Source organism: Podarcis gaigeae, assembly GCF_964106915.1.
Source record: "Podarcis gaigeae genome assembly, chromosome: 2".
Classification (NCBI taxonomy): domain Eukaryota; kingdom Metazoa; phylum Chordata; class Lepidosauria; order Squamata; family Lacertidae; genus Podarcis; species Podarcis gaigeae.
The window spans coordinates 120,613,833-120,633,639 of NC_139679.1; the positions used below are offsets into that span (position 1 = coordinate 120,613,833).

At 45.2% G+C, this 19,807-nt stretch overlaps 1 protein-coding gene across 1 annotated transcript; it reads right to left on the bottom strand.

Moving 5' to 3' along the window:
- On the bottom strand, positions 1–14,833 carry LOC310837283 (uncharacterized protein). The gene is made up of 9 exons (XM_083723590.1): positions 14,665–14,833; positions 12,914–13,100; positions 11,815–11,932; positions 10,341–10,423; positions 8,095–8,221; positions 6,175–6,257; positions 4,363–4,489; positions 1,382–3,670; positions 1–1,252 (listed from the first exon to the last, which is right to left on the bottom strand). Exons 1-8 carry the CDS (start codon positions 14,823–14,825, stop codon positions 2,034–2,036), a joined length of 2,523 nt encoding a protein of 840 aa, XP_083579716.1. The 5' UTR covers positions 14,826–14,833; the 3' UTR covers positions 1–1,252; positions 1,382–2,033.
- Positions 14,834–19,807: the final 4,974 nt, after the last annotated feature.

Genomic DNA, 19,807 nt, shown 5'->3' on the forward strand with positions numbered 1-19,807 from the left:
TTGTGAGGAGTTGTTTTTATAATCTATAAAACACCTAGATTGTAGTAAAAAACACATCAACAGAAGACAAAGGAAAAAGCTCCCAGCTACAACATGAGATGTTTCAACTCTCACTATGTTTTTTGATATTCGGGCTGCGCACGCAAATCTGTGCTTGTGTGGCCTTGGTTTTTTTTATATCTGCACATGTGCACCTTTAACATTTCTTCCTAACGCATTTACAAAAACAAATGGGATGTTAATCACAGAGTTTTGCAAGGCAGAAACACTTAACGGAGAAAATACACCACCAAGCCCAAGATTTACACTGAGACATTAACCCGTGTGCATAGAAAAATATTCAATCAAACAGATGGAGGGGCTGTGTGTTCATCTTCCATTTGCAGCCTGAAAATAACTCTGGCGGGGGTCTCCATTTTTTTAATGCCTTTAGGCACCTCTGGGATTTAGAGATAGGGGCATCAGTGTTATCATATAACAGCGGCTCTGGGGCATGTCGTCTTTCAACAAAAGGCTTCCTTGCTCAAAATGACAATCTCTAAGCCAGAAATGGACCATCTGCAGCTTGCATGATTACTGAATGAGACACATTTCGTTTTAACAAACAGCCATTAAGTTAAAGGTCCCTTAGCTGCAAACCAACCCTTAAAATCACAGATCCAGCGCTGATCAACACCACCGCTGACAGAGACATTGCTTATAATACAGTGGTTGTTCCGGGGGGAGACCCCCTATAATAATAATCTGGTTCCATACTGATCCATGTCTCAGATCCCAATTGTTTTGCTATGACAGTGCTGGCAAGCACCGGACCTGTGACTTTTGTGTGTGGAGAACATGGGTAGAGAGGAAGAAAGCACCCAATTGCATAGAAAACACACACAGCAAGACAGGCCACCACCCACATTTAGACATTTCTGTGGGGTAAAGATCTGATCCAGTAGAATTAAAACCCATCCTCCTTTCTGTTGGTATAGGACGTTGTCTACTTCTTCTTCTGCCTCATTATCTTTTTTGCATAACTTTTCATATTATTTTGAAACATTTTTGTATTATTTTGTACTTTTGGCTCACCTATAATTTTCTCTCCTATTTTTATTCTATTAATTTGTCTTTGATTTTGCCTCTTTCTCAATTGCCATGCCAGGTATTTTCCCGGTTTACTGCCAAACTCAAAATTATTTTGTTTCCACGTTTTCACATTCCACTCTACTTCTATTTTGGACATATATTCTGTCTGCACTGTAGTAGCCTAATTTCTTTTTTAATAAAATAAAAAAATTCCTTCCAGTAGCACCTTAAAGACCAACTAAGTTAGTTCTAGGTATGAGCTTTCGTGTGCATGCACACTTCTTCAGATACCCTTTTTTAATTATATCACTTCTTCAGATTCTTTTTTAATTATATCATTATTTTGGTTTGCTCTTCTCCCCCCCCCTTTATTTCCTTATTTATTCCATTAATTTTGTTGTTTTTTCCCTTTTCCCTTTCCTTTTTTATTCTTATGCCTTGTTTTATGAAATATCCCCTGATCACTGCTTTACCAGCATCCCAGAGTGTCCTTACGTCATTAACTTGATTTTGATTCAATTCCAAGTATTTTTTTAATGCATTTTTAGCTAGAGACTGTGTTGATGTTTATGTTCTCCCTCTCTTTTTTGTCTTCTCCCTTTCCCCTCCTCCCAATACGCAGACACCTGAGCAGGCATGGGAGCCTTGATTATATCATCCTCCAGATAGTGAGCCCCCCCCAACACATCCCCAAAATCCATTACCAGGAGGCAAAGCATTTTGGAAAAGCCCTTGGGCAGATCCTTTGGCCAGCGCCGACCACACATAGGAGCTGAACGCTCCCATACGGAAGCATCACTACGTGCTCAGGAGAGGAAGGATGGATGGGGAGGGCAGAGGGGAGCAGCCGTGATTTCACATTTTGTATTAGAAAAAGAGCAAAGCTGAAAGAAAATGCTTCAGTTCCCTTGCTGTCGTTGCTCAGGATAGGTACAATATGTTGCTCCCTGCTTAGGGTTCATTTATACAGTGCATGTCCGATGTGGGTCCTCACAATCGAACTCCTGTTTCACGTGGGAGACAATATTTTGCTGCATATTCAAATCACTTCTGTGAGTTCTCTGATGATACGTGAGGTTGATCTTATTATTGTAGTTATTTCCACACTCTAAGCACTTATACGATTTCACCGCCGTGTGAGTTCTTTGATGCAAATTCAGACCGGACCGTCTAGTGAAGCTTTTTCCACACTCGGGGCATTGATATGGCTTCTCGCCGCTGTGACTTCTCTGATGCAGATTAAGGCTTGATCTTCTCGTGAAGCCGTTTCCGCATTCCAAGCAGGTATACGGTTTCTGCCCTGTATGAGCTGTCTGGTGAGCAGAGAGGCCTATCTTCTGCGTGAAGCCCTTTCCGCATTCCAAGCATTTGTACGGCTTCTCCCCGGTGTGAGTCCTTCGGTGAAAAGTGAGCCTGCTCTTCTCTTTAAAGCTCTTTCCGCATTCAAGGCACTGATATGGTTTCTCTCCTGTGTGGATTCTCTGATGAGAAGTTAGGGTGCAACGATGACTGAAGCTCTTCCCGCATTCCATGCACTGATATGGCTTCTCCCCTGTGTGGATTCTTTGATGATAGGTGAGGCTCCCCTTATGGCTGAAGCTCTTTCCACACTCTAAGCACCGATACGGTTTCTCCCCTGTATGAGTTGTTTGATGAGCAGCGAGGCCTATCTTCCACGTAAAGCCCTTTCCGCATTCCAGGCATTTATAGGGTTTCTCCACCCTGTGGATTCTCTGATGAGAAGTCAGGGTGCAACGTTGACTGAAGCTCTTCCCGCATTCCACGCACTGATATGGTTTCTCCCCTGTGTGAGTTGTTTGATGATAAGTGAAACTTATCTTATGCGTGAAACTCTTTCCACATTCCAGACACTCAAACGGTTTCTCTCCTGTGTGGATTCTCTGATGAGAAGTAAGGCTACAACGTTGGCTGAAGCTCTTTCCACATTCCACACACTGATACGGCTTCTCACCTGTGTGGATTCTCTGGTGCAAAGTAAGGTTTGTGCTTCTAATGAAACTTTTCCCACATTCCAAGCACTGATATGGCTTCTCCCCTGTGTGGATTCTTTGATGCAAAGTGAGGTTTGAACTTCTGATGAAGCTCTTCCCACATTCCAAGCACTGGTGTGGTTTTTCCCCTGTATGAATTCTTTGGTGGAAAGTTAGGTGTATCTTCTGGCTGAAGCCCTTTCCACATTCCAAGCACTTATATGGCTTTTCCCCTGTATGAATTCTTTTATGAGTCGTAAGATACATCTTCTGACTGAATGTCTTTCCGCATTCTCTGCACTGATATGGTTTCTCCCCAGTGTGGATTTGGCAATGAGCTTCACATTCCAATTTCTGATACACACAGTATTTATTCTTTTCCTGTACTTCTTCTTCTTCTTCTTCTTCTTCTTCTTCTTCTTCTTCTTCTTCTTCTTCTTCTATGATCACAATTTCAGGGTAGCCACTGTCCTGAGTAGCAGAGGATATATTCCACCCGTTCTGATCTGCTTCAGTCTTCTTTCTCAGTTGTTCCTCATTTCTATGTGTGTCCCTTTCTGCTGACATCCAACATACGTCTCCCATATTCCTGGCTTCCCATTTGTGGCCTGCAGTTGAGAAAGAACACCGGTTAGTACCTGAGTAAGACATGAAGTTTTAATAATAATAATAATAATAATAATAATAATAATAATAATAATAATATTTAATTATACCCCACCCTTCCCAGGCAAGACTGGGTTCAGGTTGGCTAACACCAAGTATAAAAACAATTGATTAAAATACAACTTAAAAACAAGATTAAAATACAACATTAAAATGCAGCCTCATTTCAGTAGAAATTCAAATCAAAAAACTTTTTGGGGATGAAAACGTCAAATCTTCACCAAGGCCAACTATCCAGACTGGTCCTACGTGGGCCAGAAAAAAGCCCCCAAATAGGAGTTTCGTCACAGAAGGAAAAAGGTCCTAGGCCGTGAAGGGCTTTAAAGGTCAAAAGCAGCACCTTAAATCTGACCCTGTACTCCACCGGGAGCCAGTGCAGCTGGAAAAGCACTGGGTGAATATGCTCCCATGGCAGGGACCCCGTGAGGAGCCTCGCTGCAGCATTCTGCACCCGCTGGAGTTTCTGGGACAGCTTCAAGGGCAGCCCTGCGTAGAGCGAATTACAGTAGTCAAGCCTGTATATATAAAAGCATTTATAAACCATTTCATATTTTCAAAAGATTCCAGTTTAGATGGGCTGCCCGTCAGTTACACATTTTACCATCTCTCTCGACTGGCCTTAAGAAAGTCTTACTGAGATAGGTGACGAGGCGATAATTCTCCTCCATGACATCCCTATGAAGAGCTCTCTGGTCAGGATCCAGGAGAGCCCACTCCTCCTCAGTGAAATACACAGACACAGCCTCAAAGGACCACGGGCCCTGAAAGAGAAGGAAACAGTTGGGTCTTGACAGAAATTAAGAGCGTCTGCTAGCAAAACCCAGAAGTCTCATCAGGGGAGAAAGGCTGTGTATCATCCCACAGAAGTTAAACCTTCTGAGGAGGCCCTCATAGCCTTCATCTCTCTCTCTCTTTTAACTTATACTTTTCAGGTTTACAGTGGTGCCTCGCAAGACGAAATTAATCCGTTCCGCGAGTCTCTTCGTCTTGCGGTTTTTTCGTCTTGCGAAGCACGGCTATTAGCGGCTTAGCGGCTATTAATGGCTTAGCGGCTTTAAGAAAAAGGAAACAAACTCGCAAGAACTCGCAAGACGTTTCGTCTTGCGAAGCAAGCCCATAGGGAAATTCGTCTTGCGGAATGACACAAAAAACGGAAAACTCTTTCGTCTTGCGCGTTTTTCGTCTTGCGCGGCATTCGTCTTGCGAGGTACCACTGTATACATTTCACTAATTTTACAATCATTTCGACATTTCAAAGCTTGACTTCCTTCCCCCTCTTTCTCATAGCTGTCAACTTTTCCCTTTTCTTGAGAGGAATCCTATTCAGAATAAGGGAATTTCCCTTTAAAAAAGGGAAACATTGACAGCTATGCTATTTCTGCAGTTCCTTAAATTTATTTTTAATATCTTCTGCATATCCCAATTAACTTAATTTGCTCATTTATTAATCTACTTTAAATATATACTGCAGGTTATTACAATAATCCTGCCAATGTTCTTATCTGTTTGCAATTTATCTGTAAATGTGCAATAAAAGAAGTTTGTTATCTTGATTTTTTATTCTTCTGGTAAGTTTTGCCATTTCCACATATTCCTTAAGTTTTTGTATCCATTTTTTGGATGGGACATCTTTCCATATTGGGGGCGAGTAACATTCTTGCCGCTGTAGCAGCACAAATAAATAAATTTCTATACAGTTTAGGTCGTTCTGTCTCTATAATTCCCAAAAGAAAAGCTTCTGAGTGGTATTTTATTTTATTTTTTACGACCGTTATTTTAAACATCCTTTTCAATTCATTATAGATCACTGCCTTTCTCTTGGGCAGCTCTGACAGAAGCAAAGATGAGGAGAGAATTTCCATCAGGACCGGGGAGATGAGAAGCAGCGGCGTAGCGTGGGTTGTCAGCACCTGGGGCAAGGCAAGTAATTTGCGCCCCAACCCCTAACCTGCCGCCGCTGCCAGCTTCGTCTTGCTGCTGCCTGGGCTGGGGTATTTACGGTAAGGTAGCCACGGCGGTGGCGGCGGTGGGTCCGTGTCAGGTGATCTGAGGCGAGTTGCCGCTGGCGCTGCTGCCCAAACGACGCCGCTTGCCCGGAGGAGGAGGAGGGCAGAGAGGCGAGGAAAATGCAACATGGCCCAGCAGCTGCAGCGGCGGTGGGGCTGTGAGGAGGGGCTGCCTGGCGCGCCCTCCACGGCCCTGACGCGTGGGGACCGCGACAAGCACTGAGAGCCGCTGCCTGCCGGACGCCTTCAGCTCGTCGGTTCCGCGAGACATGGGGCACTGCTACAGCCTGCACCCGAGGCTCTTCGGCGACTCCGGAGGTGGCAAGCGCCCCCCCAGATGTTGCGCCCGGTGCGGCCGCCCCCCCTGCACCCCACGCTACGCCACTGATGAGAAGGCTCCTCCTTGACAATCTCCCCAGTGATTCTTCCCTGATCCATACCTGATCGTTTGCAAAAGCAACTGCTTCCCCTCCAACGTGAGAAAGGGACGGCTGAGGGGGTCTTGCCAGCACCATCCTGTCACCTGTGAGAGACAAAGATAGTAGGGAAGACATCATCTCTCCAAGGTTTCAAGCTGGAGTTTTCTGAGCCCTACCTGAAGACGGCCAAGATTGAACCAGAGACCTTCTGCAGGCAAAACGGATGCTCTGCCGCTTGGGCGAAAGCCCTTCTCAATGGAGCGGCAACATCTACAGTGGTGAAACATTTGCACACTGTGGGGGTCAGGTTGGATTGCTATGAGGAATTATGAAAAATGGAGCACGCCATTGTGTCCGCGATGAAAGCATTGCTTTGACTGGGCTGGATTCATTGACAATCATTTCTGATCAAATCCCACAAGCCTTTGCACCCCTGCCATTTTACTTTCTCTCTGCCTGACAGTCACGTATAAGCATTCTTAAACACGGACTGGTTGCTTCACTAGGCATCCTGAGCCATAAAGATAGTAGGTTACTTTGATGCAGATTTGTTAATCTTTAGGTAGATCTTAAGGGCCAGGACGCGGGTGGCGCTGTGGGTTAAACCACAGAACCTAGGACTTACCGATCAGAAGGTCGGCGGTTTGAATAACCCATGACGGGGTGAGCTCCCGTTGCTCAGTCCCTGCTCCTGCCAACCTAGCAGTTCGAAAGCACGTCAAAGTGCAAGTAGATAAATAGGTACTGCTCCGGCGGGAAGGTAAATGGCGTTTCCGTGCGCTGCTCTGGTTCGCCAGAAGCGGCTTAGTCATGCTGGCCACATGACCCAGAAGCTGTACGCCGGCTCCCTCGGCCAGTAAAGCAAGATGAGCGCTGCAACCCCAGAGTCGGCCACGACTGAACCTAATGGTCAGGGCTCCCTTTACCTTTAAGGGCTAGAAGAGAGTTCACAAGGAGATGGTAAATACTATTTTTCATTGCCATCCTTCATCTCCTGTTTACTGTTGTTTATGACCTCCGGGGGTACTAAATGCATTCCTCCTTGGTTCCTGTTTATTTAGCTTAACCACGTATGCATGCTCAAGTAGGAAATAGTTTCTTTGTAGTTAAAAGGATTTCTCTGATCTGACTTTCTCCCACGTAGGGGATTTTTTGAAATGCTCAGAGGACATCTGATTGGTTCTTACAAGCACTGTGTTATTCTCTTGTTAATAAAAGGGACCTGAGCCAGGGTGTGACAGAATATTATTGGCACCTCCTCCCAGAGTCTTGCTGGTCAAGCCTCATGTGTATTTTATTAATCAGGGTCCAATCCTTCCTTGCTTTTGGAATGCAACACACACCAGAAGTTTTAGGGAGGAGGAAAAAAAAAGATTTGCAAATGCCGCCGACCGAAATACGCATTTCCAACAGCTACAAGGATGGCGACACGTCCTTGTATATAAAAAGTGTCCTGTGGACATGTACAAATAATAATAATTCATGGACGTAATGAGGAATAGAATACAATCATAGAATCGGAAGGGACCAGGAGGGTCACCCACGGAGGGACATAATAATTATTATTCCTTCGGTTTATATCCCACCCTTCTTCCCCAAGAGAGCCATGGGTGGCAAACATATCGATAAAAATATCATTTAAAACATTGCAAAGCTAGTCAAGAACAATTGCATGCACTTTAAATAACTACCATCATCCACTAAGGAAATGTTTTTCAACCTTGTTTCTGCCAAGATTGATGGACTACAACCCCATCATTCCCAGCTATCTTAGATGGGCTGGTCAGGGATGATGGGAGTTGTAGTCCAACATTTGGGGATCCAAGGTAGATGAAGACTGCACTAGGGAAAGGATCCAAAGCGAGATCCAAATGCAATAGAAGCCCTAAAACCATTTACACAAACACAACCACTAAAACAGCTGAAAACACAATGTCTTACAGAGACAGGCGACGAGAAGATAATTCTCCTCCATGACTTCTCTGTGCAGAGCTCTCTGGTCAGAATCCAGCAGAGCCCATTCCTCTGCTGTGAAATACACTGCCACATCCTCAAAATAAATTCGGGCCTGAAAAGAAAAGGAAAACGTTGGCCCTTTTGCAAACAATGTCACAATTCTCTACTTGCAAAATCTGAAAGACTCAACAAGGAAAAGTGGTTGAAGTTTACAGCATGTTATTCCCTGAAGGAGAACTACTTGAAAATCATTTACAGGTGGTGTTTGACTCTGAGTAGGCATGCGCGGGTGGCGGGTGGGATGCAGGTGGCGCTGTGGTCTAAACCACAGAGCCTAGGGCTTGCTGATCAGAAGGTCTGCGGTTCGAATCCCCGCGACGGGGTGAGCTCCCGTTGCTTGGTCCCTGCTCCTGCCAACCTAGCAGTTCAAAAGCATGCCAGTACAAGCAGATAAATAGGTACTGCTCTGGCGGGAAGGAAAACAGCGTTTCCATGCGCTGCTCTGGTTCGCCAGAAGCGGCTTAGTCATGCTGGCCACATGACCCAGAAGCTGTCTGCGGAAAACGCTGGCTCCCTCAGCCTGTAGAGCGAGATGAGCGCCGCAACCCCAGAGCCGTCCGTGACTGGACTTAACGGTCAGAGGTCCTTTACCTTTACCTTTAGACATACTAAGATGTATAATCTTGAATCAGATAAGCGAGATGCAAAGAGGTAGCGGGAACGTCCTTTCATATGTGGTGGACATGTAAAAGGGTAAAAGAGAATTGGGAAATAATTTATAATTAATTTTTAAAAAGTTTAAAAGCACTTTCCCCAAAAAATCAGAGTCCTTTCTGTTGGGGTTATTTAAGTATGCCACTACTGCAGCCCGTGTTTGGTTAGCCCCAAAATGGAAAACGAGCGAGGTCCCAACCAAAGAAGAATGGCAACTTAAGCTGATGGAATATGCGCAGCTCGCAGACGTAACATATAGAATAAGAGAACAAGAAGAACATACGTTTAAAGAAGATTGGGAAATGTTTATTGAATATATATGGGGGGGAATTGTGTACACTTGGAAACGTTGGCAACATTGAGATAAATTCAGCAGTGCAAATAAGTTTTGATGGAAGTAATAACGGAATACTGAATGCTTGAGTTTATATAAAATATGCAGGGATTTATGCTCTGCAAAATGAACCATGGAAAGAGAAGAGAAGTCACTGATATTTCAAGCTTGTTTAAATGAATCTTTTAAATTGTAAAACAGTAAATTTAATAAAAGAGAGAGAGAGAGAGAGAGAGAGAGAGAGAGAGAGCAATGCTGTCTAGGGTTGTAAAGACTGCGGAGAGAATAATTGGGTGCACTCAGTGTTTCGGTTTCTGGGAATGGAGTTGAGAGACGACCTAACCTGGGGAGAAAACAGCAAAGACCTGATGAAGAGAGCACAGCAGAGGTTCTATTTTCTGAGAATCCTCCGGAAAAATAATCTCTCAAAGGACCTGTTGATGGCATTTTACCATTGTACTGTGGAGAGTGTATTAACTTATGGTGTGTGTGTGTCGTTTGGGAGCTGCACGGCCAGGGAAGAAACAATGCTGTCCAGGGTTGTAAAGACTCCGGAGAGAATAATTGGGTGCACTCTTCCCACCTTGGATCAAATCTATGCTTCCAGGTGCCATAAGAAAGCTGCAGAGATAGCGCAGGATAGTGCACGCCCCGGAAATGATCTCTTTCAGCTTCTGCCTTCTGGAAGAAGGTACAGGGTTATAAAGACTAGGACTAGTCGTCTGGGAAACATTTTCTATCCAAATGCGATTTTGGTTTTAAACGCAGTGTAAGGTAGTCTCTATGGGAGTATATTGTGTCTAATTATGGGGTATGAGAGTTTTTAGGGGGATAACTAGGCTGGGATAGCAGGCTTGTTGGTTTTTGAATGTCTGGTATAGATTTTTTTAATTTTGTCGTTCTGTATGGGACAATGACAATAAAGTTATCGTATCAAGAAGTGGCTGGGTATTATCCTGCAGGACTTCTCGGGTGGCACTCACAGCCTCCTCGGTGGGCAGCCTAGAAAGAAGCGACGAGATTCCTGCATTGTGGGGGGGTTGGACTAGATGGCCGTTGGGTCCCTTCCAACTCGAAGATGCTATGATTCTATAAGGAGGACAGAGAATTGTTCAGATGCAGGGAGGTGAGCAGAGGCACTTGGCTTCCTCTTGGCAGCCTTCCCTGGGATGCTTCCACCTACCTGAAATGTCGCTAGTACAGGTTCTTCCACTCCCCCATGAAGAAAAGATGCCCAAGGAGTTGTTGCTGGCATTAACCCACCACCTGTCAGAGAGGAAGGTGATGGTAAGCCATCAGAGTGCACGTTAATCTCAGAGGCTGCATGACAAATTTCTCTTTTCTTTTAATTTAAAGCATTCTTTTGAAATTTCTAGGTCCGCGTTGACATCACAAAACGACACACCCGTCCTATGTATGTTGAACGTCCCTTTGCATTATGCGGTTTAGTTGTGCAAAACTACAGCTCATCCCATTTTTCCTCTTGGGGAGAAATCCAAGGGGTCGTCAAGGAATGCTTTTCTGAGCTGCGGAAAAGTCTGAAAACCAGCATCCTTTTGTGCCCTGTTTCAGGAAGACATCAAATGCATCTCACAGATTTACGGCAGGGCAGTCCAACTTCTCATGGGCCGCAAGAGAACTCTGACGTAGAACAAGGGGGCCACACACTTAATTAGATTTCCATATTGAAGATTGAAGCGTTCGCAATAGATTTAATATTATACAGTTATACCTCATGTTACGTCCGCTGCATGTTACGTTCTTTCAGGTTACATCCTGTGGCGACCCGGAAGTACCAGAAAGGGTTACTTCCGGGTTTCGCCACTCGCGCATGCGCACAAGCGCAAAATGACATCACGTGCATGCACAGAAGAGGCGAATCGCAATCCATGGGTTGCATTTTTTTTCATGTTGCGAACGGGCCTCCGGAACGGATCCCGTTCGCAACCAGAGGTACCACTGTATATGTAATATTTAACACACAGTTAATAGATTTACTACTGTATTTTTCGCCCTATAGGATGCACTTTTCCCCCTCCAAAAATGAAGGGGAAATGTGTGTGCATCCTATGGGGCGAATGCAGGCTTTCGCTGAAGCCTGGAGAGCGAAAGGGGTCGGTGCGCAACGACCCCTCTCGCTCTCCAGGCTTCAGGAAGCTATCCGCAAGCCTTGCAAGCCCGGCGGGAGTTCCTGCAGGCTCGAAAGGCTTGCAGGCAGCAGCCTGCAGTCCACAAGCTCGGGAAACAGCGGGGAGGCGCAGCGCGCCTTCCCGCTGTTCCCCGACCTGGTTTGGAGGCTGCCAGCCCCACAAGCTCGGGGGACAGATAACTGCAAGCCTGGGGAGACCGGCTTGACTTCCCGCCGGGCTCCCTAGGCTTGCGGACTTCCCCCGCGCCTGGGGGGGAAAATAATTTCCCCCCCTTTATTTCCCCCCAAAAAACCTAGGTGCGTCCTATGGGCCGGTGTGTTTTATAGGGCAAAAAATACAGTAATTTAAAAAGTTTAATACACAAATAAATAATGGGCTTTCGTTAACAGCGCATGGCACAAAAATGAAATTTGAAGGCTTTAAGATTTTCCCCCCCATGAATGTTGATGAGACCCTGCCCAAAGAGGCCTCCCAGGCCAGACCCACCCTGATCAATTTAAAACTTACCAAGCGAGGTGTCACTCTCTGGCACAGACTGCCTATGTAGGGGATTCTCTCTGGCATCTGAGGGAAGCTTCTCTACCCTGTGGAAATCTGTGGCCACTTCTGCAAACAGATCCTGGAGCTGAAACAGCAATGAATGGCGAGGATTATTAGGAAAGTAAGGACAGAGGTAAACAAAAGATGAGGAGGTCAAATCAGTCATGATCAAATGGGCACAAGATATATACAATTTGAGGATTGGGAAAGGCTGTGGAAAGTGGATCTGAAATTTACAGATTGTTTTCTTCTGAAAGAAAATTACATGAAAATGATGTACAGGTGGTATATCACACCAGTACAAATAGCAAAAATGTATAAAACTGGATCAAATACATGTTGGAAATGTAAAGAAAAAGAAGGTACTATGTATCATATGTGGTGGGAATGTAGAGAAGTTAAAAAAAAAGGGAAATGATATACAATGAATTGAAAAAAATGTTTAAAATAACATTTGTAAAGAAACCAGAAGCATTTTTGTTAGGGATTTTAGGACAAGACCTGCCAAGAAAAACAAATAATTTATTTATGCATGCTACAACAGCAGCAAGAGTCTTGTTAGCACAAGGATGGAAGAAAGAGGAAATCCCAACAAAAGAACAATGGCAAGAAAAATTGATGAGTTATGCAGAGTTGGCAAAGTTGACACAAATTACATGAGAAGGACAATCGTGACTTCAAGGAAGAATGGGAACTTTTTACAAACTATTTTAAAAAACAAAAAAATGATTTGGACTCCTTGGCAGGTTATGAATAAACATCCACAAATTTAATAGTAGAATATATGACAGATAAGGCAATGATATGTACAATTATTAACATGCAGAGAATAACATATGCAAATAAATCAGAGGGGGGAGCTGAGGGAAGTCTCAAGTGGTGGGGAGAGGGAGGGGTGGGGGGAATAAAAAGGGGGGAATAATGTAATTGATTATTTGGATTGATAATTTGTTTTGTTGAAATTGCTTTATATTTTTTTTTAAAGGAAAGTAAGGACAGAGGCAAAGGCCTCTGTGGTTTGGCACATTCCTCCTTGGAAGAAAGAGTTCAGCAATTTTGCGCTCACCTGCTGCTCTGCCTGACTCAGGAGGAAACTTTTAGTCAAGGCCACCATCTGGGAACTGGACTCTGCTCCACATTCTCTGACCCAGCTCTCCATCTCCGCTGAAGGACAGCCAGGAACTGCTCCAAAATTACCAGGTCCAGGATCTGATTTTTCATGTGTTGCCCCGACTTGCAGGCAGTGTATTAAGCTGTTGAAACCAACATTACTAATGAAGGTGTGTTTTCGCTCTCGGGAACATTTCACGTAGATCAAAGTAACATCTCTTTGCTGCGTCCGAGCTCAGGTAGGCTGCTGCTCTATATGGAGGCTCCATTTCCCACACAACTGATCCCATTGCCCATTCGCTACATCCTTGCATCTTACTAACTGGGCCCCTTTGTCCATATCCTATTATTATACAGACACAATGTCTAGGCAGCGGTTCACAGCTTGTGGGTCCCCAGATGTTGTTGGACTACAACTCCCATCATCCCTCAGCTCTGGCCTTGCTAGCTAGGGGTGATGGGAGTTGTAGTTCAACAACATCTGGGGACCCACAGGTTGAGAAAGGCTACTCTAGAGGAAAACACAACACGCCTCCACCCACCTGTGCTTCAATATTATATTCAGGCACAACACAGGCTATTCAATTTCATTTTAAAATGTGTTTAAAAAATCAGGTTTAAAAAACAACAACCATCAAATCATAAAACACCAACAACTGGTTGGTCACTGTGAAAACAGGATTCTGGACCAGATCGCACCACTGGCCTGATCCTGCATTGTCATTTTTATAGAACGCTAGCCCAATGGTTGCCATAAATTTGATTCTTGATTTTAGAATGAATTGATTTTAGAATGAATTGATTGTGATTTTATGTAAACTGTGTTACTTTTACTGCTGTTAGCCGCTCTGAGCCATAGCTGTCAACTCTTCCCTTTTCTTGCGAGGAATCCAATTCGGAATAAGGGAATGTCCCTTTAAAAAAGGGAAAAGTTGACAGCTATGCTCTGAGCCCGGCTTCGGCTGGGGAGGGCGGGATATAAATAAATTTATTATTATTATTATTATTATTATTATTATTATGACCTACGGGTCCTTCACATCTCTACATTTCCATGACCGAAGGTCCCCTCCATGTGCGTCTTACAAACCATGTTACTTTTACTGTTGTTAGCCGCTCTGAGCCATAGCTGTCAACGCTTCCCTTTTCTTGCGAGGAATTCTATTCGGAATAAGGAAATTTCCCTTAAAAAAGGGAAAAGTTGACAGCTATGCTCTGAGCCCAGCTTCTGCTGGGGAGGGCGGGATATAGATGAAATTTTATTTTTATATTATTATTATTATTATTATTATTATTATTATTATTATTATTATTATTATTATTATTACCCACGGGTCCCTCCCATCTCTACATTTCCATGACCGAAGGCCATGCAAAGTCTGCAAGTGCCCCCCCCCCCGCCTCGCATAAAAAAAGAAAAGGACCCTCTTAGCTTTGCAGAGAGGAGGAAGGGAAGACAAGGGATCCCAGCTGCGATCCCTGGAATCCCTAGCGGGGAAACAGATCTTGCCCAGCAGATCACGGGGCGAAAGGGGGCCAGGGTCTCGCTTCCTTCCAGTTGCACCCTAGCAATCGGCTGATACCCCCCAACCCCAAATTGCAACCCCATCCCAGGGAGGGGGGTCTCCTAGCATCCTCCTGCCTTGCGACCCAGGGGATCCCCTCCAGCCCTGTGCACAAAGGGGTCGGGGGAGAGGGGTGTCTCACCGGATCCGGCCTCGGATGCAGCGCCGGGTGGGGGCACGGGGGGGGGGCGGCAGATCAGCCGCTTCCCTCCACGTGAGGATCCGGGCAGGAAAAGGACTGGGAGACGGAGGGAAACTCCTCCCCCGATGGCTTTCCTCTCTAGCAACGGGAGCTCCGTTCATCTTAACCCTTGGAAAATCGAAAAATTCCTTCCAGTAGCACCTTAAAGAGCAACTAAGTTAGTTCTTGGTATGAGCTTTCGTGTGCATGCACACTTCTTCAGATACACTCTGTGTGTATCTGAAGAAGTGTGCATGCACACGAAAGCTCATACCTAGAACTAACTTAGTTGGTCTTTAAGGTGCTACTGGAAGGAATTTTTTGTTTTGACCATGGCAGACCAACACGGCTACCTATCTGTAACTTGGAAAATCGAGCAACGGAAAACACACACACACACACACACACACACACACACACACAAAATCACATCCCAAAATCCCCTCTATTAGTATTAGTATTAGGCAGAAACATGCACTTGGGGGGCAAGGCAAGTAATTTGCGCCCCCTAACCCGGGGCAAGGCAAGTAATTTGCACCCCCTAACCCGGGGCAAATAATTTGCGCCCCTAACCCGGGGCAAGGCAAGTAATTTGCGCCCCCTAACCCCTAACCTGCCGCTGCTGCCAGCTTCTTCTTGCTGCTGCCTGGGCTGGGGCATTTACGGTAAGGTAGCCACGGCGGCGATGGCGGCGGGTCCGTGTCAGGTGATCTGAGGCGAGTTGCCGCTGGCGCTGCCGCCCAAACGACGCCGCTTGCCCGGAGGAGGAGGAGGGCAGAGAGGCGAGGAAAATGCAACATGGCCCAGAAGCGGTGGCGGGGCTGTGAGGAGGGGCTGCCTGGCATGCCCTCCTCAGCCCTGACGTGCGGGGACCGCGGCGAGCGCTGAGAGCCGCTGCCTGCCGGACGCCTTCAGCCCGGACGCGCGCACAGCTTGTCAGTTCCGCGAGACACGGGGCTCTGCTACAGCCTGCGCCCGAGGCTCTTCGGTGACTCCGGAGGCGGCGAGCGCGCCCCACCAGATGTTGCGCCCGGTGCGGCTGGTCCCCCCTGCACCCCCTACGCTACGCCACTGTCTCCGGGTCCTGGGTTCGAATCCTGAATTGCAGCGGGTTGGGCTAGATGACCGCTGGCGACCCCTTCCCACTCTACAAGCCTCCTTCTCTGGCGCTGAGAAATGATCAGAGCTCTTTGGAGAAAGAAAGCGACATTTGGTGGGTGGGATGGGGCTAGCTAGGAAGAGGAGGCGGCGGAGAGGAGGGGGACTTGATTTATTTGGGGCTGGGGGAGAGAAGAAAGGGACAAAAACAAACACACACACCCCACACACTTTTGAGGCTTGGGGGTTTCTCAGTTCAAACGCAAAGTGGGGCCCAAAGTGCATCTTGCGACCTCCTTGCAAGCCCCCCAAACTCTCTCTTCCCCCCTGTTGCTGCCGGACTATAGACGCCCCTCTACTGCTTTGATCGATGGAACTGCCATGTGGTACCTGTAAAAAATCGGTCTTTTATTGGCGTGGCAGCAGCTAGACTTTGGAACTCCCTGCCTCTTGAATCCACAGGGATGGGGGTTCGATCTGGGGAGGGGAGGGTCCCTGGCATTTGCCTCCCATGCGATGGAAATAAGAAGGGCAGCGGCGGGGGGGGGGGGGAGCTCAGCAGGGGCAGGAAAATGTGGTTTCCTTCCCCAGCCCTGCAATTTTTAGATCGGTGGAATAACCTTTAGAAAGCAGCCCTGTGAAGGTTTTTTTTAAAAAGAAAAATGTGCAATGTTATATTACGTGTTTATTATATATAAAAAATTTTCTTAGTTTTCAATTACAGTCCAATAATTGTTGTTGTTTAGGCGAGTCCGACTCTTCCTGACCCCATGGACCAGAGAACGCCAGGCACTCCTGTCTTCCACCGCCTCCTGCAGTTCCGTCAAATTCATGTTGGAGTCTAATAATAGCTTCATTATAACAATGCCAAATTATAATACAATAACTAATACCAATTATTCAAATGGTTTGGTGGTTTTCTTTATTTCTGCGTTCCAAAATCTTATTAATTTCAGTTACATTCCGGTCAAAATAACAATCCCTTATACAACAACTGCAATGTAAACAACTTGTATTTGCGTTGACACATTAAATGATTTATAAAATTACAAGCGAGGCGCTCAGACTGTATCCTTCTTCCTGTGTGTGGCAATTATTCCGCCCGTGGTGTCTCCTCCAGTCCTTGTAAAATATGTTTACAGTGGTACCTTGCTTCTCAAACACCTTGGTACTAAAACAACTTGGAACCCAAACACTGCAAACCCGGAAGTGTTTCGGTTTGCAAACTTTTTTTGGAAGCTGAACATGCTCCATTTTGAGTGTTGCCACACTTCCGTTTTGAGTGATACGCTGAGGTCTGTCTGTTTTTGCTATTTATTTTGCGTTTTTGTTTTTGCGGCTCTTTTTGTTTTGTTTTTGTGACTGTGTGGAACCCAGTTCAGCTACCGACTGATTGATCGTGTGATTGCAGTACATTTGTTTATTGCTTTCATTTTATGGATCAATGGTCTCATTAGATGGTAAAATTCATGTTAAATTGCTGTTTTAGGGGTTGTTTTCAGAAGTCTGGGACGGATTAATCCATTTTGCATTACTTTCTATGGGAAAGCGCATCTTGGTTTTGGAATGCTTTGGTTTGGGAACAGACCTCCGGAATGGATTAAGTTTGAGAACCAAGGCACCAATGTATATTAATCCTGAGGGTAATGCCCATTCACTTCCCCTTAACAAGGCTCTGGGATTTTGCTTGTAGGCCGGTCTATTTTGATATTTGCAAGGAAGCATTTCCCCCCCCTCTCCCTCTCAGGACTCAGTTTCACTGAAGAGGAATGGGCTCAGCTGGGTCCTGACCAGAGAGCCCTGAACAGCCAAATTATGAAGGAGATTTGCAGGATCGTGTCCTCTCTCGGTAAGGTTCCCTTTTACTCTGCTTGATGACAATATATTTTCAGAAATGCAAGTAAATTAATTGGCAGTACTCAACAGGTTTAACGACTGTCTGTCAGCATCACAATTCTTATTCTTTTGGTGCAGCGAGATTTATCTATTTGTGTATATCTTCTGGATATCTCTTTCTATAGCTCTGCTTCTGTTTATTTACAGTTTTCCCATTTAACAAAAATCCACAAGAGGATTAACCCTGGTCAGATGCCAGCAGAAAAAATTAAAAATTATTATCACATTATTTGTAACAATGATTTATTGATTACCTTAAATATGATTACCTTCTAAGGTGAAACTTACCAGAAGAATAAGAAATCAAGATAACATTTTTTAAAAATAAAAGAATGGAAATGGTTTATTGAATATTTACAGATAAAAACATTGGTAGGATTATTGTAATAACCTGCAGTTTTATACCAGTATATATTTAAAGAAGATGAATACTGTATTTTTTGCTCTATAAGACTCATTTTTTCCCTCCTAAAAAGTAAGGGGAAATGTGTGTGCGTCTTATGGAGTGAATGCAGGCTGCGCAGCTATCCCAGAAGCCAGAACAGCAAGAGGGATTGCTGCTTTCACTGCACAGCGATTCCTCTTGCTGTTCTGGCTTCTGGGATTCAGAATATTTTTTTTCTTGTTTTCCTCCTCCAAAAACTAGGTGCGTCTTGTAGTCTGGTGCGTCTTATAGAGCAAAAAATACGGTAAATGAGCAAATTAAGTTAATTTGGATATGCAGAAGATATTAAAAATAAATTTAAGGAACCACAGAAAGAAGGGGAAGGAAGTCAAACCTTGAAATGTCAAAATGATTGTAAAATTAGTGAAATGTATAAATGTGAAAAGTATTTTTAAAATATTTTTAAAAAATAATTGATTGCCTTCTAAACCACCGTCTCAAGGCAATTTATATAAAAAATGTTTTAAAAAGCAGTTATATACACCAAGGCAACAAATAAAAATAAGACTAAAACCGTAACAAGTGGACACCCATTATTAAAATTTCTTTATCCAGCTCAAAAAGGTCCCAATGCCCTCCCCCGAAAGGGATGCCATTCCACAGAACACAGGCAGTGACACTAAAAGCCCCATTCTGGGTGCGTGCTTTGGAGATCTTTGGAACCTGCAGGAGAATCTCTGCTGTATATCTGGGACTGAGCAGAACAGGGACTTGCATGTGAGTACAAACTCCTTGAACTCAGCCCAGTAGCGGATTGGTAGCAAGTGCGAATCCCACTAGCAGGCTGTTCTATGCTGGCAGTAGTTTCCTCCCACAAGCCTGACGCGGATGGCACTGTGGTCTAAACCACTGAGCCTCTTGGGCTTGCTGATGGCAAGGTTGGCGGTCCGAATCTGTGCGACGGAGTGAGCTCCTGCTGCTCTGCCCCAGCTCCTGCCAACCTAGCAGTTCGAAAGCACGCCAGTGCAAGTAGGTAAATAGGTACCACTGTGGCGGGAAGGCAAACGGTGTTTTCGTGAGTTCTGGTTTCCATCACAGTGTTCCATTGAAGGGAGAGGGAAGGGTTAATCTCAATAATATAAGGACTCGAGCTAATTGCTGCAGTTGTGGTTAGGCAGCTAGCAGCAGCTTTACTCAGGAAGCCCCACTTCCCATTTTAGCAGCTTTGCTCAAAGCAGCTTTACTCAGGAAGCCCCACTTCCCATTTTGCTCAGGAAGCCATGGCTTGTGACACAGGCCACGCGGGCAACAGGCAACAGAGGAAGTCACGAAGGCACAGTATAGAAAAGGCGTACCAAATAAGGTAAAGAGCTGAATGAGGAAATGAGGAACCTACAGAAAGAGAGACGCTGTCCATCTAAGGTAGAATGCTTAGAATACTTGTTTGGCAGTCAGTGATTGGCTGAGGGAAGGGTGTACCTACAGTATAAGAATGCTTGTCGAATGCTATGTATTGCCACCAGTCTTCGGAAGATATTCCACTGGTTGCCTCTGCGCAGAAAGCTAATCAATCCTTTTCTCTGTGGAACCACACCCTGGAGCTTCTTGTTTCCTTCGATCCCTTGGCAGCGGCACGGGAAATGGAATAAGGCTACACCATTGCACCAGAAGCGGTTTATTCCTGCTGGCCACATGACCCAGAAAGCTGTCTGTGGACAAACGCCA

What these genes read in the sequence shown, in the direction of transcription:
- LOC310837283 (XM_083723590.1), bottom strand. Translation starts at nt 14,825, where the DNA reads ATGAACGGAGCTCCCGTTGCTAGAGAGGAAAGCCATCGGGGGAGGAGT. An exon ending in TGCATCCGAGGCCGGATCCG is followed by an intron (nt 13,101 to 14,664) that starts GTGAGACACCCC and finishes TGGTTTCAACAG; the next exon opens with CTTAATACACTGCCTGCAAG. An exon ending in TCGCCTCGTCACCTATCTCA is followed by an intron (nt 3,671 to 4,362) that starts GTAAGACTTTCT and finishes TCTCAACTGCAG; the next exon opens with GCCACAAATGGGAAGCCAGG.